The sequence below is a fragment of the Scedosporium apiospermum genome (genome assembly GCF_000732125.1).
Source record: "Scedosporium apiospermum strain IHEM 14462 chromosome Unknown SEQ_SAPIO_0096, whole genome shotgun sequence".
Lineage (NCBI taxonomy): Eukaryota > Fungi > Ascomycota > Sordariomycetes > Microascales > Microascaceae > Scedosporium > Scedosporium apiospermum.
Genome location: NW_015971797.1, coordinates 248,895 through 273,924, shown reverse-complemented (window position 1 = coordinate 273,924; position 25,030 = coordinate 248,895). Strand labels below are relative to the sequence as shown.

Below are 25,030 nucleotides of genomic sequence, written 5' to 3'. Positions count from 1 at the left end.
AGGAAGCAAGAACAGCTCGCGTTCGCAGGAGCGCAGGAGCGCAGGAGCACAGAAGCGTGGAGTTCCTAAAGAGCAGGAATTGGTGAGGGGATTGAAGTGAGCAAATCCCACGTTCTTTAGGAGAGAAGAACAAGGAAAAATAGGCAAATGCTATTTTAAAATAGAAGACAGGAAGAGCAAAAGCATAAAGGAACAGGGAGGCTCTTTTATGAAAGTTCAAGCTCGAAGGAGATCCCAGCTGTGGGTGTAGGTGTGGGGAGAAGAGAAAATGTTGGTTGGCTGTACACCGCCTTGGAATTGGAATTCTGCCGTGACTTTCAAGATGGAATGGGAAAAACCCCAAAAGCCACCAGAAGGGGCACCCCTGGTCTGTGTTAAACGATTTGGGTGGCTAAAGTGTGGGGAAGAAGTAAAGTCTTGATTTTAGCATATACTAGGATATTGAATACTGAAGTAATAAAATTAACTATAGCATTGAACTAGAGAGGTGCAGCTCAACACTGCTGCACAATTTTGGGTGTATAATTTGTACCTGTGTACAAAGTATATCCCGCGTATAATTCTTAATTGTTACACGTCTTTGACTCTATTGACGCGACGCTGCCATCTGGACTTCATCCCACTTCCGCCAGCAGAGCAGGAGTGCTTTCTTCCTCACTAAGCCAACTTTCCATGCCTCGACCACCTCAATGCCTTCTTTTCATCCTACTTGATAACACCAGGATCTACATACTACTTTGGAATGCCTAACTTTCTCATTTAAGGACCACCATCTCTTGCTATATGTGGGACCTGACAGGACCACCAGCTACCATGGAGCGCCTCACTTGTAAATGCGCCCAATGCAAAGCCAACCTTGGCCAGTTTATAAACCTCTGGACCAAAGTCGGCAAGAGCTATTACAGCCCCATCATTGACGCGGCCGAAACCCGGGGGATAAGCGCCAAGGGTCAAACTAGGAGCGGGGAGCAGAATACCCTTGTGGAAGGGTGGTACGTTTTACATTATGTTCGTCCCTTGTTTGTTTCAAAATGGGGACTGAAGGACTTTTAACTCTGATATTCAAGAGGATTTTTGAGACTGACTTTTAAGGGGTTTGTGTCTGGTGGTTTAGCCAATTGCAAGATGTCGTCTGTTCTAAGTGTGACACTGTCATCGGTCTCAAATGCCTCCAGCCACCAGTCAACCATGTATTTGAAGAGTAAGTTCATTCATAACCTTTATTCTTGTCTCTTTCATTACAACTGCAACTTCACATCCGTCTTTTTCCCATCATCATTGTCAGAGTCTATCTATAGGTAGGATTTCCTATCTATATAATCACTAACCCCATGGTCCATCTTACAGTAACCAGCTACTCTTACGGCTGCCATCAGTCACTCTCACCACAAGCCACGGCAAAAAGGTAGAGCCCGTTATCAAACGGACCTTGAAACTTAAAGGTGTGGGATCAAGTCATGACAGAGACTCCTCCAGCTCAGTTCCTCCACCACCTTTCAACTCAGGTTTTACACCGTCGGGCCATCAGCAATTCGATGCTGTGGACCTAACCAATCTGCAAACCCTCGTGGACATCCAGCGGGCAGATATTAACCGCATCGACGCCGCCGGCTGCCAGATTGTCTCTGCCTTTGATAGCTCCGTGGACCGTATCGAGCGCGAGGTTAAGAAGCTGCACGACACCATGCTTCATCTGCGTCGCGACCTCGATGGGAACCGCGAGGATATCTCATCACTCAAAAACGACATTGACGAAATGAAAAGGGATATCCGTTCAACGAGCGCGGAGACCATGCGCCTAACGGCTACGGTGCAAGAGCTCCGGCAGTCCGTCCCTAGCAAAGAGACGGTCGCCCGGCTTGAGGATCAGCTGCATGCAGCGACGGCAACAATCGCAGATTTGAGCCAGTCATCCTTAGATCGAGCTGCTGAGACTGCCAATCTCCGGCGGGAACTTAGTCTGGCAAAGACTGAGCTGCACCGTATGCGCGACGGTGAGAAGGGCCTAAAAAAGGCGATTGAGGATGTCAAGAAGGCGTCCAGAGATAGTCTGGCCCTCACAAATGGCAACTTTGCCAGAGAAATGGCAGATCTCCACTCGGAGGTGCGCCTACTGCGCCAGGAAGTCAACCAACGTCCTCCGCCCCAACAGAGCTCGCCGCAGAATAATTTCTCGGCAAAGGAGCTCGACATCCTTACGAGCAACATTGCCAAGATCGGCAACCGTGCCAGCCAGATCGAGACACTCCAGATGGAGTTTCAACTTTTCAAGTCGAGATTGCAGCGGGTTGAGGCTTCCATCAAGGCCAAGGCTGCGCCGCCCGAGTCTCGCCGTACATCGACTAATCTTAGCGCCCTATCCATCTTCCCGGACGACGGCGACGAGGACGGCTCCATCGGCTCCCTTCAAAACGTATCAACACCCTCTTCACCTGTCCCGACGAGGCGTAAACGCAATGTGACGGCCCGGGAGCAACTCGGTGACCACGATACGACTCCGAGTAAGCGCCCGGCATTCTCATCGGACTTTTCGAACGTTGACGCCCCAGACTATTCCGCTCTTACGGAATGGCCAACGACGTCTCCGTTGGAGAATGGAGGTCCTAGCGGCGCAGCGAAGAACGGGAATAGGACGCGGCCGCAAACGAGATCGAGGGGTCGGCCGAGGAAGCCATTGGCCAGCAGCTAAGAAGCTGAATTTTTGTGCCTGGGTGGAAGGACAACACCGCGTTTACGAATCTTTTGTTTTTTTCTTCTTTCCTTTTTCTTTGGCTCTCTTTTTTCTTTCGTTCTTCTTCTCTTTTTTTTTCCTGTTCTCTTATGCGGTGGAGTCCTGAGTTGTTGTTACTTGGCGTTGATAATATGATTTTGTCCATGCTTTGCAGGGGTGATAGGTGATGAGTTGGATTCGATCGAGATACCCAAAATATAAAATGCGATTTTCCCGTGCGCCCATATATAACCCGTGAGATCCAGCAGCATACATATATAAACGTTCCGGATATCCAAGTATTACTCTCCAAAATCCGCCACAACCATCCTTGCCCCCAACTCCGCCAACCCATCCAACAAATCCACCATCCTCCTCCAAATTCCCAACCAAGCCTCATCGCCACCCTCCCTGCTCTCCCACTGCTCCATGACCTTCCTCGACGCAGCATCCAAACCCCACGGAATCCCCCGAACGGCCTCCCGCCCCTCCCTAACCTGGACGGCAAGCGGCCAATCATCCAACTGGGTAACGGGGACGTAGTGCTCGAGCATATCGAAGAGCATTCGCCCCGTGGCTACGGCGTCCAGGTCCACCAGCAGGTCAACATCGACGTCCCTCGCACCGCTCGCGGCGACCTTTTCCGTCCGCGTGTAAACGGCGCGTAGGCTCGAGGCGTAGACGGATCGGTCGGCCGTGGCGTTCGAGAGCGCTCGGCAGAGTGCCAATGCCCCCTTTAAACGGTAGGGATTGGCGGGGTTAGGGTGCGTGAAGGGATGGATTCTACAGGCTGCCAGACAGGTGATGAGAAGGGATTCAGTGTGAGCTTCTCGGGAGAGGTAGTACGTGAGGCAGTCAGTCAGGAAAGATGGGGGAAGCATGGCCCAGAGGGAGGTCTTTATCAAGGGGGAGCAGATTTTGTATTCTGCGCGAAGGCGCGGGAGGTCCTTGGGCTGGTCGGAGGGCATTTGCGGGAGGTCTTCGATGGCGTTGTGGATGGTGGTTTGGAGGGTTGTTCCTTTGGGGAAGGGGGAAGAAGAGGGTGAAGGGTTGGTGAGAAGGTTAGGGTCTTGAATGAGGCTGAAGGCGTTGGCTTTGATGGTGGCTGGGTGGAGGAGGCGGGTCGCGTCGTAGATGTTGAGGTCGTCTTCGCAGCGGGGACATTTGCATTCGAAGTGGTATTTGGCGAGGTCTTGTTTGCGTTGAGCCAGAGGGTACGAGGGATCTGGTAGAAACGGTTAGGTCGAAAGGATGTATTGTCTTTTTTCGAAAGTGATAGTTACCGGTATACGAGATGGTCACTTCTTCGTCTGCCTCGATGGGTCTCTCAGACACGAGAATGGCGGTCCGACCAAAGATGTGTGCGCTTGCATTCGGCACGCAAGAATGATTCACCATAGCCAGTCCGCCGTCAAGAAAGACGGCATCGTATCCCAGATCAGGATCATGTACATTAAACATGTTTGTCAAAAGCTATACCAAACGTCCCATCAGTAAAATAATTCTTGGATCTCACTCTCACTCTCTCCCTCCATGTCTCCCACTCTCCCGATCTCTCATCCACACCACCGCTCTCTTGTTCTCTTCCTCCCTCTACCTCGCACACACTCTCTCCGACTTTCACACACACAACCCCTGACTGTCCCTCTCCCCACAAGACGAAGAGCCCTTACCTTGCACATAGCAACAGCATACTTCCCAACCACATCCCCACCCCCAACCCACTCCCTCTCCCCTCCCAAAAGCATCCTCACCATCTCCCCCTGCAGCCTCAAATCCCCCCACACCCTCCCTCCCCTATCCCTCCTAAACTCCCCCTCATGCCCAACCAACCCTCCCACAACAGCCCCCCAAACCTCTTTCCTCACGACGACCTGCAACAACGCCCTTACGGGCGTCGGCAGCTCCCTCCCCGCCGGTACGTTCTTCAAGGCGGCACACTCGGCCTTGTGCACGAGCTTCCACGACGCGCGCTGGCACGTCTTGGAGCAGTAGGACACGGCACGGCAGGCCGAGCATGGGTGCACGGCGGGAGGGGTGCGCAGGCAGTGGTGGCAGGTTTGGAGGGAGGTCGCGGCCGTCGGAAGGGCGAGGAGCGGGGAGGTATAGGTTGCCAGGCGGGTGGATGGGGAGACGGAGGTGGTTGTGTGGAGGGAGCGGCCTTTGGGGGAGGAGGTGGAGCCGTGGACGGCGAGGGTTGGGGTTGGGTCGGCTGGGGACATGAGAAAGAAATTTGGGAGTGAGGATGGGAAAAGGAAGAAGGCAAGACAACGGGAGTTGGATGGGGGATTACGTCAGACTAAACGGATCGCAGGAGGAAAGCGTTGGCGTGCAACAATCGATCGATATCTGGCAATGGCTCAAGGACGCAAGAGAATGCCTCTATGCATTGCTTTCGGATGTTGTGCGACTGAGGCCCCGCCCAAGTTCGCGGACAGCAACAGGGCCAAGATGTCACCGAGAGCCATGTGGGGCATCAAGCATTCACACAAAAGTGTCCGGTTCAGTCAAGTTGCTGCAGCTTGGCGGCGTGGCAGAAGCATGCATCCGCCACACTTCCCAGTACGCATCATCAGCTCGCTCAGCCGCAGGTTTATCGTGGAGCAGAGCGGTTAGCCAAGAGATCGTTTACGCGTCATCGCATCACCAATTGGATCAATTGAGCCGTGCGACTTAGACTTCCCGATCCTCCTATCGTCCCGTAAGAGACAGCGAGGTTTCACAGTGCATCGACCTGTGTCTCGTTTGGGGGGGGGATGCAGAAGTTCCATCCCAGAAACGTGGGACGCGGCAAGTGGCTGGAGTTTTGAGGCTGAGCTGGAAAGCAGCGAAGCGGGGAACAACGTGAGTGCCGAGAACTGCGGCTGGATCGCCAGCAAAACATGAGATTCTTACCAGATTTGATGATAATCTTACAAGTGCATCAAAGTCCCCAAGCCTAAGACCACTATTTTTAGCTAGCGGCCCTCTTTCAGAAGTAAGTTTAAATCGCTTTCTCCGAGAAGTATACACATTGTATACATGATGGGTCAATGTAATGATTTGATGGGCAAAGGACGGGATCGACGAGTGTCAGCGTTGCAGGGCTGATGGCTGTGATCAGCATGAAATGTTATGGGGATTGACGATTGACGTCGTCGTGGACCGGGGATTTTACGGGTGCTACACCCTGTGGTCCTTCCATGGTTCCGAAGTTGGCAGATGGGGCGATCTTCCAAGGACGGTGGAATTGCAATGCTAGTTTCGCAGCGGACAGGGTAATACAGAATGTGCTTCGTACGAAGGATAGTGAAATCTAGTGTGCAAAGAGAAGGAAGGTCGTTTGGCCGAATTATCGACGAGGGATTTGCGAGCACCTCTTCCCGCAGCACCTGTGACAAGTACATCCAAGTGTCAAGGGAATGCAACTTCACTTGCAAGAATTATCCGAGGTGCAATGGTTCAGCCCCAAAAGCAATCATCCCAGTCGCATAATGAGACGCGGTGCCGAACCATCATCTTGCATGCAGAGGGTCCCGCTAATAATAATGGCTGCATCCTAATCGTACATCGCAAAACAACAGCAAGGGAAGTCTCGTTCCTCCAAATACATTGATCCGACGTAGGACGCGGGCAGAAGATGAGTTGTGATAACGGCTCTTCCTTCCGTGACGCAGACGGTTGAATGCCACAAAACTTGGGCATCTCGACAAGCCAAGCGATTCTTTGCAGTATGAGTATTTCGGGTTTATGAGCACTGGCAACTTGTCTCACACAAGGCATCGGACCCTTGTGCTCCCTGCAGGGCAAAAGAAGCAACATGAAGCCGCTAAAACAGGGGGAAATTGGGATGGGATGGGTAACGGACAAGGGGGCCGGGCACTACTAGGTTGGTACGTTCCTCAAGAGTACATCCATCACACGAGACACTAGAACTTGTTGCTTTTGGTCCCTCTGGCAGGAGGCAGCCAGCCAAGCCCTCATACTCCAATTCCCATGGGTCCGTGTGCGGTGTTTGTGTGTGTGAGAACTAATTATCAAACTTTCGACGAATAGACTAGTGGAGTCGGCGCACGAGTGGAATGCTGCAAGGGCGTCGATCGTACTGAAGGCAAATGAAGCTTGACATCTTGGAAGCCGGGCTTGCTCGCCCTTTGAGAGAAGGCCCATCTCAAGATGCTTATTTTGTTTCTCCCGTTGTGTTGAGCAACCCAATACTTCGTACAGGCAAGAATATTGAGATTATTGCCGTCATCTATTACTTTTTCACTTGTTAATGGTGGAAACCAATCAATCAAGAATCAAAGTAGTATACTTCGTGCAAGTTGAAGACGGTTCCAGTGCCTTTGGTCATGCATCAGTCTCACCTCAGCCCCAGGATTAGTAGACGACGGTCTTCTCGAAACGGAACAGGGCTGAGCTGAGCCACGACTCAAGACGAGTACTCGGCATTGCGACCGAGAAACCGGCAACATTGAATTTTTACTTCCGAGTGTACTTCGTACTTCGTAGTGCAGTGGACTCGGACCCAGCAGCACAGCCCGTCAGTATTAATCTAGTGCTGGCGGCTTGATGGATATGATGCCCGTTAGACTCCACAAAACTGCCACAACGATCAATTGATCTCGGCTTCTTCGGGCTCGATTTCTACTGTTCCGTTCTAAACACTCTGAGCCCTTCAACCAAGAGTTCCCGAGTCCCGCTGGAGGGTAAAAACTCGCCATGGTGGCCAAAATGGCCTCGATTGGTCCTGCGGGGTGGTAGCAGTATTTGGCCCTTGAACGTGAAGCTAAGTTTCGTCTCCCTTCAAATTGACGTGAGTGATGGAAGGACGAGTTAATTACCTGTGTACTTCGTAAATTGTATCCACGACGTTCCTCCCAGCCGCAGAGTGCACCTACCCCATCAAATTGATACCGACAGTAATCGCACTGTAGCTCCCTACCAAATGAGGCAAGTGGGCGGACCTGGGGCTGAGGCTTGGGTACCTGGGCTTAATCTGCGACTCCACGCGGATTGCCGAGTACACATGGTGAAATTAGTTAGGGACATCTCCATACAGTTAAAATGACACTGTTACCTTGCATTTCCCTTACCAATTCTACGCAGGTACGGCCGACAAAGCACTTGCAATTAGACGAAATATACTTCGTAGCGTATTAGTGTAGTTTACGGCCCCCAACGTTCCGAGAGACTTGAATGCTGCATTCCTGCCGTCCTTCCGTTCGTCAAAGCACGACTTCGAAATTGGGGCAATGCTGTTGCCGTCGCCAGTAAATTAAGAACTCGCTGAACTGGTAAACATTCTTCATCGGCTCTGCCCTCCCATGTACCAAAGTATACCTTCCTACTAAGTACACCACGAAGTACACTTCATTCGAGACCCCTCCATCCGCGCAATGCTTACCCGAACCTCGCAAGGAAAAGAGGGACAGAGACGGAGACGGGGACGGGGACGGGCGAGGAAGCAGGGATACGTAGCACGACCCTAACCCAAGCCTCGACCGGAAACAAGGTTCCAGTCCTGAAAGAGGCGAAGTACCTTGGCTCATGCTATCAGAGGAGGGGGGTGCCACCGAACTGGAACTGGAACAGAAAGTGTGAGCTAAACTAGTCGGACCATCGTTCCCCATAATCCTTGGCGGAGCACCTCTCAAACTGGATGAAAGTCGCGACTCTTCTTATAAAAGGGGGTGTGATCCAGCGCGGAGTTATTTTTGTTCCATTCGATCCCCAGTCCTCTCTCTCTTGTACGTCTCTTATCCTGTGCCGTTCTTCATCTTGATACCCTCAATCAAGGCCTTTCCTTCTTTAAACCCACCAAATTCGATTCTCCTACCAACCAATTCCTCTCTTTTCCACCATCGAAGAACCCGCCAAAATGTTCTCCAAGACCCTCCTCGTCTCCACCCTCACGGCCACGGCCCTCGCCCTCGCCGCCCCCGAACCCGTCATCACCGCCGCCCCCGCCGTCCGCGCCCGCGGCGTAGGCGACACCCTCGGTGAGTTCGGCAGCAACGTCGACGACATCATCGGCGGCGCGAGCTCCCTCCTGGGCGGCGCCGGCAGCAACATCGGCGACGTCATCAGCAACGTCGGCGGCGACGTAGGCGGCATCCTCAGCAACATCGGCACCAACCTCGGCGACCTCGGCACCTGCGTCTCCATCGCCCTCGAGATCGCTACCGAGGTTCCTACGCCCCCCGAGAATATCGCTTCGGCTATCGGCAGCGCTCTTGCTACGGCTTCGCCGACGGATAACTGCTTCGCTAGCGTTATTCCTACTTCGCTTTCCCAGGAGTATCAGGCTTATGAGTCGTCGCTTGCCTCGTGGTATGCGGCTAATAGCAACAAGATTAGCTCGCTTGTTGAGGCTTGCCCTACGCTTCCTGATGAGCAGAAGTCCTCGCTTGCTAGCGTTACCCCTTGCGCTACTGCTCTTGGTGCCAGCTCTGGTGGCAACGGTAGCGGCTCCGGTTCTGGTTCTGGTTCCGGTTCCGGCTCTGGCTCCGGCTCCGGGGACGGCGGTAGCGCTGCTCCTTCGATCCGCATCACTGGTGCCGTTGCTGGTGTTGCCGCCGCCGCCATCGGCGCTGCTGCTTTCCTCCTCTAAATAAGAGCGTAAGGAGTATGTGTTTTGATACCTGAGGGGAAAACGGGGTGTGAAGGGAACTTATGAGTTTGGGCCCAAATCGGTCAAGGCTTGTTAGTGACGGGAGACATTCGATACTTCATGTTTATAATGCCCATTTTTACATCTTTTTTTTGGATTCATTCTGCGGAGCAATTTTAGTCAAGACTTTTATACCACATTCAGAGGGGACTCGATAGGATAAGAATTTGAGAGCGATTTTGAATTGCGCAAGCAAGCCGAAAGGGGGTGTTCCAGAATGTGATGTGCAATTGATTGTAAATATCAAGTTCTGGGTTGACTAGAGAGCTCGTGATCTGAGGCTTGACTTAACACCGAACATTGACCCATGTGAACTTCACTTGCTCGTGTGAGAGCTAGGGAAAGAAGAAGAGGGGGAAATTTGTGATGCCGCAAACATTGGTCATGAGTTTCTATTTGCTCTCTTTGTGATGAAGTTTTACCTTTCATCTGTTGATATGTAGTCTATTATACCGAGTCTTCAAGTGTTCGACGCCGCGTCATTACCTGCCATTATCCCCACGAATGATGCTTCCCAAGCCATCCATGATGTATCCTCCCTTTCACGTCCTTCTTCTCATGATCTCCCATCCCAATTACCCTCGGTATTACAGGATGGCCAGGCCAAGACCAACAACAAGACCCATCACGCCCAAAAAGCCGGAACCAACCCTCACCGCACCACTCCCCTGATCACCCGCCTTGACGCCCTCCGCCTCCTCAGCGACACCCTGATCGCCACTAGTTTCGCTTCCTCCCGAAGAACCCTCGCCCGCCTCTCCCGAGCCAGTAGTAGGAGCACTCACACCTCCCGTCCCCGTCGCACTCGGCGAAGTTCCATTCCCCGACGGCGACGGCGTAGGCGCGTTCGGCAAAGGCTCCGGAGCCTCCAACCACCCCCTCGACGCAGCGTTATTTATCCCATCAAACAGCAACGCCGCCATCTTCCCGTAAGCCTCGCCGGACGGGAAAAACTCCCCGTCGACCTCCTCGGTGAGATCATCCGCCGTAACGCCCTTGTCGGCGGCGCGAAAATCCACGAGCACGACTTTCTGCGACCGGGCTTGCTGCGCCACGACGAGGTCGGTGATTTGGGTGTTCACCTTTTCGAGACAGGCTTCGACGGTGGCGTCTTTGCTGGGGACGAGCGTCGTGAGGACCACGGAGACGAAAATGCTATTCTTCCAACTCGTCTCGAGGATCTTGAGCAGCTCGGCTCCGGCGTTCGACACGTCCTTGCCCTGGCGACAGTCGTCCGTTCCGGCGTTGACGATGACGAGGTTGGGCTTGTAAGCGGGCACGGCGGTTTCGGCACTCGCTTGGATCGAGGCGATGGGGTTCGTGCCGACGGTAGACGGGGCTTCGACCTGGTTGTCGTCCAGAGAGCCGGAGGTGGAGCTGCCCACGTAGTCGACGGGGTTTCCGTCGGCGATTAGGAGATCGCGGAGGGAGGAGCGGTAGCTGGAGGGGGAGGAGGGGGTGCCGTGGGTGAGGATGTCGCCGAGGGGCAGGATGCGGAGGGTTACATTGCCGCCTAGGAGGGAGATGGAGGGGATGGAGACGTCGGAGAGGGAGGGGCGGTCATTTGGGCGAGCGGCTGTATTTTTATTTTGGCGTTAGCTGTATTCTTTTTTCATCATTTTTATTCTTTTTTTTTTTTTTTATGTTGATAAATGAGATTTGAAGTGCGTGTAAATCGCGAGTTCAATGTTGGAGCTAGGTCAACGAGGAAGGTTGAATGCAACGCTGCGGAGCTTAACCTACCTGCCGAAGCTAGGAACAGCAACCCCGAAAGGGCAAGACGCTGCATCGAGCCTCTTGAACGAGAAGAAGGCATAGTGATTTTTTCTTGAGTTTACAGGAATTGTTTCTGATCTGTTGAATTCCTGTGTTTCTCGAGTGGTGTGTGTGCTCCCCTTGAAATCGTCCGGCAGCTTCCCCAACGAGCTTATATAGATCTGCCAAGCCAAAAAGCGAGGAACTACTGTAGACAGGACGAGTGGAGAGAGGAGCAATGGCGTGGTGGCGTCGATACCGAATGTTATGCGCAAGCTTGGACGAGGAATTGAGTTTTGGGGGGAAGGCACTTGTTCGGCCGGTATCCGTCTTGGTGCCTTGAACAGTTGAACCTATTTAATACTTTCGTATTTCACGTCTGTTTGCTTTTGTTCTCTGATTTGTTGCCTCTACAGGTTTTCTTGGGAACTTCTGTTGTCTGGTTGTTCCCGAGGCAATCAACAAAGCAACGTAGCCTGGGGAATTGGGGATTGCAGCTAGATCCAATGGGGTGGCTAGAAGCGGTATGTCTGGGAATGAAGTGAATTGTCGAGTGGATCAAAGGGTTCAGGAAGATGGTCCTGGTGTTATGACGAAGGATAACAGAGGAACTTAAGAAAGGGATGTTCGAAGGGAAGAATCGCTTCGGGAAATGATTGTCGATTTAAACTACTTCAGTAGAACAGAGGTGAGAGATTGTTTCCTTTTTCTCAGACTCTTCTTGCAACGGCATTACATCAAGATGCATGCCATGATTGCCATCAGATATATTAGCCTACGCCTCATGCGCATTATTACACAGGTAATGCTCTCCAGACTGGGCTGGGAGGATCCGGCCGCACCCTCAGCTCAGCCAGGCCCGAAAAGCACACGAGAATCCTTGTTTCCATCCAATCCAGTCCCAGATCGCTCCAAGACGAAACCTTGAAGCCACCTCTTCCGCTTCCTCTCTCTGTTCCTAACCCAAAACACCAACCTCGTTCTCCACTTCCCCGTCGTCTCTCTCTCTCCACTCTCCACTCTCCACTCTTGAGGTCATACTCGTACTAGCACTCGAGCATAGCATCATCGATTCATCCACTTCCTCTTTTAGCCAGAGCTCCATCACCATGGAAATCCCACCCGAAAAAAGCAAGGGGTTCCGGATGGAGATCGGTCTAATACGAAGCCTGCGCTAGAGAGCATGCATCAATTGACATGACACACTGCGCCGTACTTCGTAGAGCTGATCTGCAGAGCTCTGCAGAGCAAGCAATGAAGCAGAGGTCAGAGTGGACATTCCTTGCCAGCCAGCACCCAATTAGACCGGCGTGATCCCACCGGTATTAACAAGCAGGTTCATCTATTTGGAACCCGAATGATTGTGGCTTGGGAGGACCGATCTGGTCAGCGTCCGTCGTCTGCACACCGAGCGAATGGGAATGGGGAATTGGGGCCAAAGGAGAGATCGCATTGCTCTGTTGGTCGCCCATTGCTCTCCGCCAGCGCATCATCATTCGATTCATGCTGACCGGGCTATCCATAGCTCCATAGACACTGGCCCGCTGAACAAAAATACCTCCGCGCAGGACCAAAATGTATCTGTAGATCGAGCGAAAAAAAGCCCTTGATGCTTGCGAAATGCCAAGAAAGGCCTGTTTCACAATCTCGTACAGCCCCGGTGCCACGGGTCCGCAGCCCCAGCAACGCAAAATCCACTTCCCTCGTCCTTCCTTCGGGTCTGGTGTATTTGCAGTCACAGCAGGATCTGTTTGGTCACTTGTTTAGTAATATCACCAAGGCAAACCTGCATCGAGACAAATCTATTTTATATTCTCTTCGGATAGAAACATTGTGTGATATAGGACGCCCAGGAATACCGTTTGGCCTGCTTCGTGCTATCGCTGCCATGCCCCGCAAGAAACCGATATTCTTCTGCATCAAAGGGCTCCAACACCGCATGAGCTGAAAACGAAGAATCCAGCCAATCCAGGTCCCCTTCTCTAGGGCTAAAGGAGAGAGTGTGTCCAGTAAATAAGATCGATGGTCAGCCCAAGTCCGAAAAGCAGAGAAAAAAATTAAGAAAGAGAGGGACCGGAGTGTGTGGCTCTCGGGCGCAGCAAACCCCACCCGGCATCTGAACCCATTGTTTCAGACCCTGCCACCCGTTTCCTGGTTTCTTGAACGACATCAATGGATCAATAAGAGATGGAGAGATGGATCGGCTGTTTCTTAGCCCCAGCTTGAATCTCAATATCCCGCATGAGCATGACCGCCGCTGTCCGCTGTGAAGGCGGAAATGCAGCGTCGGGTGGTTGGTTCTTCCATCTTCAAGTTGATGACGTTTTACCTGTCCGCATTGGCCAGAGCAGGCCGCGGGAGAGAGAATGGTTGCAGAGTTGCTTCGGAAGGGCTTCTTTCTAGAGGCCACGGACGTGGTGCTCGGAGACGTACCTCGGCATGCTCGAAATGCTGGAGGGGATCGTTCACCTCCATCAGAGGTTGCACGTTGATATTCTGCAACCAAAATAGGTCAACCACAACTTCCATTATCCCATTCCCACGTATCAAACTTATACAAAAAGAAATAAAAATATTGAAAAAAGGTAAAATAAAATAATAAAAAGAAATGAAAAAATAAATAAATAAAATAAAATAAAATAAAATAAAATAAAATAAAATAAAATAAAATAAAAATTAAATTACGAGGAGCGAATAGTAAAGCACGTTATTCAATGATAAAAGGACGGCATCAAAAATAAATCCGTCCGTGAAATGTGAGCTACGATTGTACTGACCCGAATGGCAAACGACGACAAACGGTATTCAGTTCAATGGGCAATGGAGTGACTCGTTCAAAGTGGAGCAGTGTACATAATCCCGGAGGTAGTGATAAGTACAGATCTCAAACATGAAGGCAATGGGCGACCTCCTTTTCTTGTTCCCCTTCAATCATCGCCTCGTCTCGCATGTCGTTACAGCGTTCCATTTGTCCCGTTTGCCACCTTTGATTGATCCTTTCTATTTTTATATTTATTTTCTTCTCTAACATCGAATCCTATCAATCAATTTCGTTCTTCGTCATTCAAAAGCATCTAGTGTTTGTCTTGCGCCATCTCCTCTATTATGCTATTGTCCTTGCCCCAGCGAAATTCTCTCGCTCTCAATTGACTTTGCTCTATACATCGACATTCTATATATCCGGGCCGGATCTGATATCCTCACCGGGACTCCTGTGTGCTTCAAACTCTAATTTGTCCCTAATTTTTATATCCCTTCTGCGTCGCCTCTTTTTTTTCTTACATCTCCAGTTCAACTGGTCAGCCAGCATATCCTCCCTCCTTGCTTTGCTGCATGCACTCTTGACTTGGCCTGCTGCCGTCCCGCTCCGGCTGCAGGCTCTTCCGCCATACAGCGTCAACGACACAGCGGGAGTCCTCACACACGTTCGCCCTTGCAACCTCTTCGTACAAAGTACATTTTACGCTCTCCCAACAAGCCAGTAACGAGGCAATATCCCGCCAAGTACAAAGTACTGGATACGCGTACATCTCCCCTGCATCTCCGCTTGCCTCCTCGGATCTTGTCCACGAGGATACCCCTGTTCATCCCATTCTCGGATCCTCTCGCACTCGCAGCACGGGGGAAACTTTTTTTTTTTCCCCTCTAACTTTTTTCATCTCTTTTTCCTGACCTGCTCCACGAGTCGCACGCGCCGGATACACGCGACCTACATATCTTGATTTGTTCTGCTTCTCGTGGCCAGCGCTCTTTCCTTTTTCGTTGTCGTCGACGCTGGGCCCATCTTTCTACCGAGGATCTGGTGTGGCGACACTTCCTCCAGTCCTGCTCATAAACTACTTCCTACAAAGAACCCCCCCGGGCCTTGCGCCAAGTCGATCCTTGTCTCGACCCAAACTCTCCCTTCATTTCATTGTTCATTCCCTTCCTCCGCCACATTTTCTGCTCCGCTGGCACCATTCTTGTCCCACGGAGAACCCCGCCAACACTCGCCAACCTCGCCTTGAGGCATCCCGCCAAGCCACCTCCCATTCCAATCCTTTCAGCCTCGTTATCGACAACGACACCCCATCCGCGAAACAAAGCGCCCACCATGGATCGCATACCCCGCTTCCGTCGTCGCCCCAAGCACCCGACCGTCAACACTGACCCAAAATCCATCAACGTCACTCCCGCCGACCGCGACATGACCCCCCCTTCGCCCCCTGCGTCGTCTGCGCCCGCGCCTGCGCCAGTCGTACCGCTAACGACCACTACGATCACGGCCAACGCGACGACAATCAATACGCCCAAGACCGAAAAGTTCCTCAAGGTGGCAGGGCTCAAGGGCTTGCACCTGCGCAGCCCCCATAAGCGCCAGAGGTCTCCCTCGCCCGCCTGCTTACCTACGTCACCTCCGCCGACCGTTGTGACTCATGATGTAGGGCGCGTGATGTCCCGCTCGCCCGAGGACAAGCGGGATAAGGCAAAGGAGAATAATAAGTCGAGGGCGAAAGAGGATAAGAAGAATCAGATCCTGCCGACGCCGCCAAGGCTCACCATAGAGAGTGGTGACGATACGCTGGTGGAAGAGGTGGAAGACACGTTTGAGACAAAGAGCAAGACGGAGTCTGGGGACGAGATGAACGGGAAGAAACCTGTGATACCCTTTTTCCTTACGTATTCTGAGATGGGTACGTCTTCCTTGAGGATCCTGACCTATTTTATTCCCTCGTTGCAGAGCTAACTTGCCTCCTCTCCTCCAGATTTAGCAAACAAATTCCAAGACATCACCTGGAACGAGCGGAAACGCCTCGCATCCGGCAGCTGCGTCCTCGAACACATCGACTCCCCCCGAGCGAGCCCCAACTCCTCGCAACCCGACCTACGACGAATCGGCATGGACCGCTACTACAACATCAAGCCCTGGAGCCACAACCGCGTAAAACTCCTAGTGGCCGAGGGCACAATCGACTATGTCAACGCCTCGCCCATCGTCCTCGAATCCCCCTCCGACCCTAGCCTGCCCCCGCTCCGCTACATCGCCATGCAGGGCCCGACGCTGCAGTCCATGGACTACGTCTGGCGCATGATCGCCGAACAGCTGGGCACGACGGCCGTCATCGTCCAGCTTACCAATATGGTCGAGAATGGAAGCCAGAAGTGCTTTCCTTATTTCCCCGAATCCGACGCCGACGCCACGTGGAGGCTTAACGAGAGGGATGCTTGGCAGGATGGTTGGGCTGCTGATCTTAGTTTTGTCGAGTTTGAGACGTTGGCGGATGGCGATATCGAGGTGCGCAAGATGATATTGCACGTTGATGGCGAGGAGGAGGAGCGCGTCGTTTGGCATCTGCTGTACACGCGATGGCCCGACTTTGGCGTTCCGGCTATTGAGCACCTAGATAGCTTCTTCGACCTCATGCGCCTCTCGCGCCAGTACAACGCAATGGGCGGCACCAACGGCAGCACTGTCGACGGTGACAGCCCTCGGATCATCCACTGCAGCGCAGGCGTCGGCCGCACCGGCACCTTCATCGCCCTCGAACACCTCATGCGCGAGCTCGACGCGGGCTACCTCGCCAACTACGATGCCGCAGAGGCCGCGTCCTCTTCCGAGTCCGACTTGATCTTCAAGGTTGTTGATCGGCTGCGCGAGCAGCGCAAGTCCATGGTGCAGGCGGAGATTCAGTTCCTGTTCATTTATAGGGTGCTGAGGAAGTTGTGGCTGGATAAGTATAGACAGGCTACCGGGGGCGAGTATGAATCCGAGCCGGCGCCTAAGAGGCTCGAGGTTTCGGATCCATTTGTTGAGTGAGGGTGAGGGGGAGGAACGCGAGGCATGACATGACTTCTTTCTTTTTCGTTGTTCCATATGCATCAGCATCATCGTGGTTTTTCTTTTCATGAGCATGGGCGTTTTAGGGTTTAGGGATGGTATGGGTTAGGGGTCAGGGGGATGGTATAGACTACGGCTTAGGCATCACATTACATCATTATCTGATACCACAATTGCAATTTCTTTGTCTTCACAATCTCATATGTATGATCCCTGGTGTGAAATTTCATTGCCCTTTGCTTGTTCTTTGGTGCTTGGAACTGAAGGGAGAGCGAGCTTCTTGCTGGAGTTGAGACGTGGAGGAAAGAGGAGAGACTACGAAGTAGTGCGTTGCATATATCATTGATGCATGTGCATCTCTATCTTTTCAATGGGCACAGTGTTCTCAAGTTGCTTGGCATCGAGGGAGCCTCGTGAGATCTCGAGTTCTTAAGCTGAAGCCCTCGGTTTATACTATACATTCTCTTTTTGACCCATTCAGAACTTGAAGCTCTCATGTCCTTGGTTTACTTGCGTGCTAGTTAATAGTCGCGTTCACCGTCCATACTTTCCTCGCGCTCTATCTCTAGAAGGCTAGGGAGGCAGCCTTCGAGTTTCGAAGTAATACTCTTATTGTCAGTGTGAAGCTTCCACCACTGATAACTGAAGAGCCCGTTTCTCCGGCTCGATCCCGAGTCCTCTCTACGTCTTCTTATTTCCCAGCAGGTTCTTGTCCGCGAAAAAAGACGATTACAAACAAGACATCCGCCAAGAATATCTCGGAGGCTCAGTCGAATGGCGCGTATATGCGCGCGATGTTGAAAACGATGGTAACAGATGCTTACACGGGATGAAATGTACCGGCTGTTGATGGTTTGAGGTGTGGAATCGAACCAATTAGCGAGCTTGAGATTAGTATAGATAGGCTTTTTTTTTTTTCTTAGTGATACGGGGATCTTGAGTAATGTTCCATTCGATTTAGTTATAGCTTGAAGTATTCCAAGGTATATTACTCCGTACGAATGGTGTCTGTATAAAGGAGGGTTGGCAACGAAGGAAGCCGCGAGTAAGATCAAAGATCTCATCAAAAATGGTCCGGGGAATCTCGAAACAAACAAGATAAGCATGTGACAGACGAAACCTCCCGTCACCGAGCATCGATGTAGTAAACTTTACTTGTATTAAGTCGTAGACTCGAACCATGCTCCTCCGCACCGTCACAAGATGACGTTGGATCCCCCTCGCCCGTGCCGTTTATCACCCTCCGTCTTACTTGCATCCGTCTTACCACCCCATGATATCCTCGCGGGTCGTCTCCTCTTTCATCAGCACCTTCTTTTTAGTTTAAAATAGTCACAAAATTCTATACACAGCCTACTGTATACATCCTATCAAAAGGCGAGGGGAAGTTCACATGTGAAGGGTACCGGTAGTGTCTACGAGGCGGGAGACACCGGAGTAGTCCTCGACACAAACGGCCGAAGGGAAATGAAAGCGAAAGATAGAAAATATGTTTCTGAGTTTCGAATAACGACAATGTCGTGTCAATGGAATATACGCATTTCACGCCTTTGGAAGTTGAAAAGCGGTGTGCCGTATAAGTTCTAGTCACAAAACTCTCAAGCCTCCGACTTACACGCACCTCATAACCTCACAAACCTACAATGTATGGAGAAACGGAAAAAAGTACCTTTCGTAATATCGAGTAATTTCTTTGTAATGGTGATCCAGAAGAGGGAGGTCCAAGCGAGGAGGGATATGACCGGTTGTCCGTGTATTATACGCCCGGTGTGATAATACTACTTTGTAGTAGTAGGTTTTTGGTCACGCTCTCGGACAGAACCAGAAGGAGACAATGGACGGATCGAAACCCCGCCGTAGGGGTGGATACGAAGTCGAGGAAGAAGGAGAAGGAAAAAAGATGGGATGAACTGTAATTTCTTTGTTACCGTGGTTGTACAGGGCTGGGGTTGGGAAAATGGCAAGTTTGTCCCGAAACCGGCCCGGAACAGCACGGGTAAGTTTCTCATGAGAAGAATGGGGAAGAGCAGTATCAAAAGAAAGAGGGGAAAAAGAAAGGGAGACCAAATGGGCCCCTCGTGTTCCCGGCGAAGGGATGGTCTGGAAGAAAAAACGTGGATGGGATCCGTGGGTTGTAAATTGGTGGGAGAGACGGCGGGCGGACCGCGACGGCTAAAAGGGAAGATTTGGGAGGAGTGGTTTGGTTATGTTGCATTTCGGGCCGGGAAACTTTTTTTGATTTCTGACTGACCGACTAACTTCTCCCTTTCTTCTGATACTGGTACAGATTTGATGATGATGGGGACGAGAGATGACGGTCTTACATTGCACACTGGTCGTGAGGCCAAGCGGTGTCAGGGTGCTGAGATTAAATGCGCTTATGCCCTGGCACTCTGGCAAAGGTTCCGTGTTCAGGATACGGCAAGACATTCAATGTTCGAAACACAAAACGAACGACCTAATGAAGGTCGAGGCTCGTTGCCGTGTCGCAGAATATCGACTGCTCCATGTATTCAATAGCTACACACCGCTAACAACTGTCACCGGCGAAGCTACATGAGCTATACGGTCGATCCCGCGTCCCGCGTGAACAGCTCTGCCGCCGGCAGTAACCCCATGAATGACTGATCGCTAGCCATGCTCGGCCTGGTGGGTACGGATATAGACAGAGGCTGGTGTTTCCCGCAAGAAAAGCCGGTATAAGCAGCCGCAAAATCTCGTCGCAGATTCACTTTAGATGAGGCGAGAATGGTTTCTAGAACACAATGACGTCCCGTGGTGGTCCTGGCAAAAAAGATAGCTTCGTGCTCGTGCCTTGATACCTACCTGCCATCTTTTCAGTTATTACTTCGTAGCAAGTCTCGATTGGGAACTACTGGGCAATTGATCCAATCACTTGCATCAATCCCTGTTGATTGTTGATCACCTCTGAAGAAGTCGAGACTTGGACCTCAACCTCCAAACCGGTCTCCGGGATGGATCAATCGATGCCGGATATACTTCGTACCATAGATGCCTTCTGCAATACGACAACGCTCGAGCACACCTCAACTCCTACTCCACAAGTAACATCTTAAGCGAAAGGACAAATCCGCCCCCATCTCGCTTCGCTAAAATAGCGATCCTTTCCTTTTTCCGTTTATCCACCACGTGCGAAATGCCTATTCGGGAAATACAACAATGGGAGAGTTTACAAAGTAGGAAAGAGGGAAAAAAAGCATTGACCAAGGGGCCAGGGAGTCAGGATAAAAGGGAGTTGGGAGTTTGGGGGCCGGACGGGAGAAAAGATGCAGAGCGGTGCTGGGCAGAGAAGCAAGGGCAGACGGAGGGCTCTCTGAGGATGGCCGTTTCTCGGCACCATCGTCATCCCTACGAAGTACGAGGAGACGTGGAGGCGAGTAAGACCGACTCACACGCTCCACAGAAAGTGGAATGTGATGGCATCAATGAGAACACAAGGTCATTGAATAAGTCTCAGAGTCGAAAAAAAAATAAAAATAAAAATAAAAAAAGCCGATGAAGAATCGACCGGCAGATGGGGGGGAAGGGATGCAACCTCACCACATGCGCATTTGAAAGGAACAGGACAAATTGATACCGTCTGCCTCTCTTCTGCAGAGCAAAAAGCTTGTGCAAGGGCCACAGAGCCGAGGCGAGGGAGGGCGGCTATTTCCGACGGAACGACGCCGTTCCCGAACGAAGGGAGAACAATGTGAGTATTAAAAAAAAAAAGGAAACATGTGGATTCTAAGCCTCTGATGATGAGACACTGGGGCTTCCTTCTCCCCCTTGTTGTTATCTACAAGTACTTCGCAGTCTGAGAGACGCTTTTTGGTTTCAAGAACGGTCTGTCATATCCCAGGCTTGCCTCTCCAACTCCAAGCTAAAAATATCCCGCGTCAAATGCCGAGTAGAAAAAGGCTCAAGCCCTCAGTGAAAAAGTAAAGAAAAGGAAAATATCCGCGGAACGGCAGAAAAGAACAGAAGCTCAGTTTCAAAAGGCCTGCCAAGAACGACCTGAAGGCCGTTGAAAAATATCCCTGTCGGCCACGAGCCTAGCTTAATCCTTTTGTTTTATTTACACTAGTAAACTACTTGGGTAGCTGTGAGTGTTCAAATTGCTCGTTACGATGACCCATGTCTTTGGGTAGCAATAGCGGGGCATTATTCTCAATAAGACGTTCAGGGGCAAGGGCAAGGGCTGGGGTTCTAGTATGGAGTGTAATCTTCATGGATATTTTTGAGTTGCTGGTTCGATGATCATGATCCGAGGGGAGGGTCCTGCAAGACGGAGAGTTCCTAAGCCCTTGTCTCCATCCATGGTCAGGCAAGGGAATACCGGGAAGGCTCCCATGGATCAATATCTGGAGATGAGCGTCTCCCTTGTCGCTTACTTTTGCTGATTTGGGCCGCTGTCTCCTTGCTGACTTTCTAGGCCAGCATAAACCATGCCTGGGGAATGAGCGGCCGGTGATGCCGATGGGAACACGGAGCAGAGAACGATCCGACAAGCCGCGAGGTTGGGTTGGAGCAATGGAGAGACGGAGAGAGAGGCGGTGAAGTGTTATAGCTGTAGATTATGCTACGTATAGTACGCGTAATATTGTCATCAACATTGGCCGGTCAGAGGGCCCAGGGGGTTGTTGAAGAGCGGAACAATGTCGTGGTATCATAATACTTCGTACAGTGGATTGTGTGATACATTCTGAAGTGGGAGGATGGATCTATCCGGCAGCGATTGGACCCTGCTTCAGTGTCGTCCTCTCTGCTCGAGGGTACACTACTTCGTACATGATGACGACTGTGTGTGTGTGGGGGGGAGGATCTAGAGTAGGGGTTGTACGAAATATGCGTAATTTGGGAATGAGCGTAACGACTGAGGACAAAGGATCGCTGGGTGGGTTGCACAGGCAATCATTGATCCTAATAAGCTACAGGTACGAAGGTACACCGTGAATACTTGGCACTCCTGTAGGGATCCGACTCCCTGAGCTTAATATTGCGAAGTCGAGTTCTTGCAGTAGTGTAGTGGTGATACAACAACATACAAGGCACGAAGATCATCAACTTCGTGTGGTCAATCCGTCATCCAGTCCGTCAAATAGGACTACGCGGCCGTCCGGCTGAGGGCAAGAACTGGCAAGGATAGGAGCTCTAAAGGAGGGCGTAGATGATGATGGCCTGTGGTCTATGTAAGCCTCCCCTTTTTTGACATACCACGTCTTCGTATATCTGAATGGATTAATTTCAGTATTCTTAATAATTACGCTGCCCTTGTGCTGAGGGAAAATTGGTGCTCAGATCAACCAATTGAGATACAAAGTACTTGAACGCTCCACGACAGTTGAGATTGGCTATCCAGCACGTAAACTTTACTTCGTACTTCGTCCCTCGCACAGCGTCGTATCGTTCCAGTGTACCTTTGTATTTTATAGGGTGAGCCACGTTTTGCCAAGATATTTGGAGTGGGTTGCTGGACTTTTTTTGGCCATGGGCGGGAAAACCTTCTGGAACAAGTCCATCGATCGAACGAAAGCCCAGTGCCTCTCTCCCTCTCCAGCCGCCCGCTCGGAATCCTCGTGCTGTCCTGCAGCCAGCCATTGAGACCACGCTGTTCCCGTGTGACTCCAATTGATCTTATAAGTGGGGGCAGACGGGGAGATTGCAACAGCACAGGAACATGGGGCGGCGCTGGCTTCCGAAAGAAAGCGATCATGCCGACGAACAAGAAGGGCAGCTGCATTTCGACGAGCATGTGAGATCCAGATCAATTGACTCTGCCGTCATCTACCGAGTACTCAGGACAAGTACGTTTACTTCGTAGGCATTGAGTGTCCTTGCAGACCGTGTTCCCGTCGTTTGTCTGAAGATCCAATTCTGTTGCATCGGAGAGTCCCACGATCACGACCACGATGCGGAAATGGACGCAAAGGGCCATGGATTTTAGCGTTCCCTTGCCCTAATGCGGAGCTAAACCCGACAAGACGGAGAGAGTGGTCAACAGAGTCTCATATCACGTCACAAACCTCTGTTTCTCGTACCAGAGCTGCAGATGGCCGATTACCCTTGAAGGCAATGATTAGCATCGCATCCTGGCGCCATGGGGGAGATTTCTCTGATCCATCGCCAATTCCCGCCCTTGATTTGGCCAATGTTGAATGGGTACATGTGCAGGGTGACAGGGTCCCTAAAATCCACCGCAACGGTGCTAGCTAAGCTGGGTCTGGGCAAATGTTGCCCTTGACTCCACGCAGGTTGGCTGTGCTGCACGCTCGCTTTGCCCTCCACCCCATTCTCCATGGTCCATCTGATGCCATGCCATGCCGACCTCCTATTTCAAAAGCTTCGATGCTCGTTCGAGAAGCCTGTGGATCCTAAAGAAACAAGCCCCCCCCCCCCCCCCCCTCCTCTCTGCCCCTCGACCCCGTCCACACCATTTGTCGTCCAACCCTGTCGCAGAGCAAGCACCAAATAGAATTGTTCGAAACTTATTCTAGTTCAGGTGGGCTGTTTTCCGAGTTTATTGCCTTTGTGGTTATTATTAGTGTTACTTGGTAAGCCATGCGGTATTATTATTCTCCTTCGGCAACACCTACCGACCCATTCGACTGGCCTGGCTGGTTGGAGCTTAGTGTACGAAGTCGGCAGAGGTGAATTCGACGCTGGGAATTTGCTCCGTCGGGTCGTTGGTCCCTTGCCCTTCTGTGACTTCCAACGAAGAAGGAAGCCGTATTAGTTTAGTTTCCTCGAGCCTAGGGCCACTGTCTGTTCGCGATCCGACCTGACCTGACTAGACTCGATGTGGAACGTGGGCTGCATGGATCATGGAAAGGACAAATGTTCCACGTTTACTTCTTGCACTCCATGTAGTGCAAATGTTATAATTATAATAAAATCCGTCCAATTGACGACCTCAATCTCGACGATGCCTTCCATGCCTCGTTCTCTCTCCTCGTCACTTCTCTACAACTGATCCTCAAGCTTTCTTTGCATCTCGACCCCAATCTCCTCATCCTGGCTATCCTCCCCCCTCCCGCCTCCTCTCCGTTTGTATCCGAACCCTCAATCCGAATCCAGACCGAAGCAAGCAAGCCATTGCCTTACGATAAGGCACTAGTCCCGCCGTGTGACGTTTGCCTTTGACCGCCGGCATCCTCCTTGATCCATTGATTGGGTCTTGTCCTCCTCTACAAATATCAGGACCTCCTCGCAACCCCTTTGTGGAAAGCTTCGGCAAGCCGGCTTATATTATTGAAAGACGCTCTCCGGAGAACGCTGTGTTCGGCTCGTCCACGAATCACATCTAATTGTTTCTAATTCGGCACTTTCCGCTCCCGAGTTTCCTTCTCTCACCGGGGAACGACTCGCTCACTTTTTGAGTCTTATTACGAACAAACGAGACAAAACCCAAGTTTCTTCTCAAGAAGGGAATCCAAATTTCCCCGTTCCGGATCCATCACTCCGGGAAAAAAAATATCCAGGGGAGAAAAGAGAAGAGAATTCCCCCCCCCCCCCCAAAAAGGGCGTGTTTCTCTGTTCCGGCCAGTTATCGCGACCTTTCCCGGCGGAGAGAGGTAATTGGGCACCATCCTCGGCATTTGCGAGAATTTGCTTCCTCCCCCCGGCGGAGAAAAAAAAAAAAATCTCACACCGGTCGCCGCGGCTCCTCTTTTCCTTGTTAGCCAGGCCCTTGGTTCCCTCGTGGCTGGGACCTGTCACTTTTCATATCGATATTCGACTTGACATCGACTTCGACCGGCCTGGACTCGAGTCGTACGACTTCAATCTCCAGACTAACAGGAGTTGAAAGGTTACGAACGGAACCAGGGCGTTTGCGCGGGATCGAAATCCCAACTTGGCCCTTTTCGGGACCCTGCGTTTGTCTTCGCGTATAAGTCCCGGCATCTACGGGGTACTACAGACCTAGGACGAACAGTGAAAATACAGGCGGAAAAGACAAACAAGAAAGCACGAATAGAAGAACTGCGCTCTCCAGGAAACCCATCGTCTCCGGTGGTGTAATCCATTTTCTGCTTCTCATTCTTTTTCATTTATTCTCGTTTCCGTTCAAGAGTTTCAAGAGCGAAAGACAGCG

General features: G+C 51.5%; 4 protein-coding genes and 1 pseudogene across 4 annotated transcripts; 3 read left to right on the top strand and 2 right to left on the bottom strand.

Moving 5' to 3' along the window:
* Positions 1 to 813: 813 nt before the first annotated feature.
* SAPIO_CDS5037 (uncharacterized protein) lies at positions 814 to 2,689 on the top strand (the record flags this gene model as incomplete). Its single annotated transcript, XM_016787441.1, has 3 exons — positions 814 to 992; positions 1,176 to 1,201; positions 1,377 to 2,689. 3 exons carry the CDS (start codon positions 814 to 816, stop codon positions 2,687 to 2,689), a joined length of 1,518 nt encoding a protein of 505 aa, XP_016642943.1.
* A 323-nt stretch (positions 2,690 to 3,012) lies between these two features.
* On the bottom strand, positions 3,013 to 4,932 carry SAPIO_CDS5036 (uncharacterized protein; the record flags this gene model as incomplete). The annotated part of the gene is made up of 3 exons (XM_016787440.1): positions 3,013 to 3,935; positions 3,994 to 4,183; positions 4,384 to 4,932. 3 exons carry the CDS (start codon positions 4,930 to 4,932, stop codon positions 3,013 to 3,015), a joined length of 1,662 nt encoding a protein of 553 aa, XP_016642942.1.
* A 3,638-nt stretch (positions 4,933 to 8,570) lies between these two features.
* Positions 8,571 to 9,302, top strand: SAPIO_CDS5035 (annotated as a pseudogene; the record flags this gene model as incomplete).
* Positions 9,303 to 9,949: 647 nt separating this feature from the next.
* SAPIO_CDS5034 (uncharacterized protein) lies at positions 9,950 to 11,178 on the bottom strand (the record flags this gene model as incomplete). Its single annotated transcript, XM_016787439.1, has 2 exons — positions 9,950 to 10,938; positions 11,106 to 11,178. 2 exons carry the CDS (start codon positions 11,176 to 11,178, stop codon positions 9,950 to 9,952), a joined length of 1,062 nt encoding a protein of 353 aa, XP_016642941.1.
* Positions 11,179 to 15,210: 4,032 nt separating this feature from the next.
* SAPIO_CDS5033 (Protein-tyrosine phosphatase) lies at positions 15,211 to 16,914 on the top strand (the record flags this gene model as incomplete). Its single annotated transcript, XM_016787438.1, has 2 exons — positions 15,211 to 15,790; positions 15,863 to 16,914. 2 exons carry the CDS (start codon positions 15,211 to 15,213, stop codon positions 16,912 to 16,914), a joined length of 1,632 nt encoding a protein of 543 aa, XP_016642940.1.
* Between the last annotated feature and the right edge of the window lie 8,116 nt (positions 16,915 to 25,030).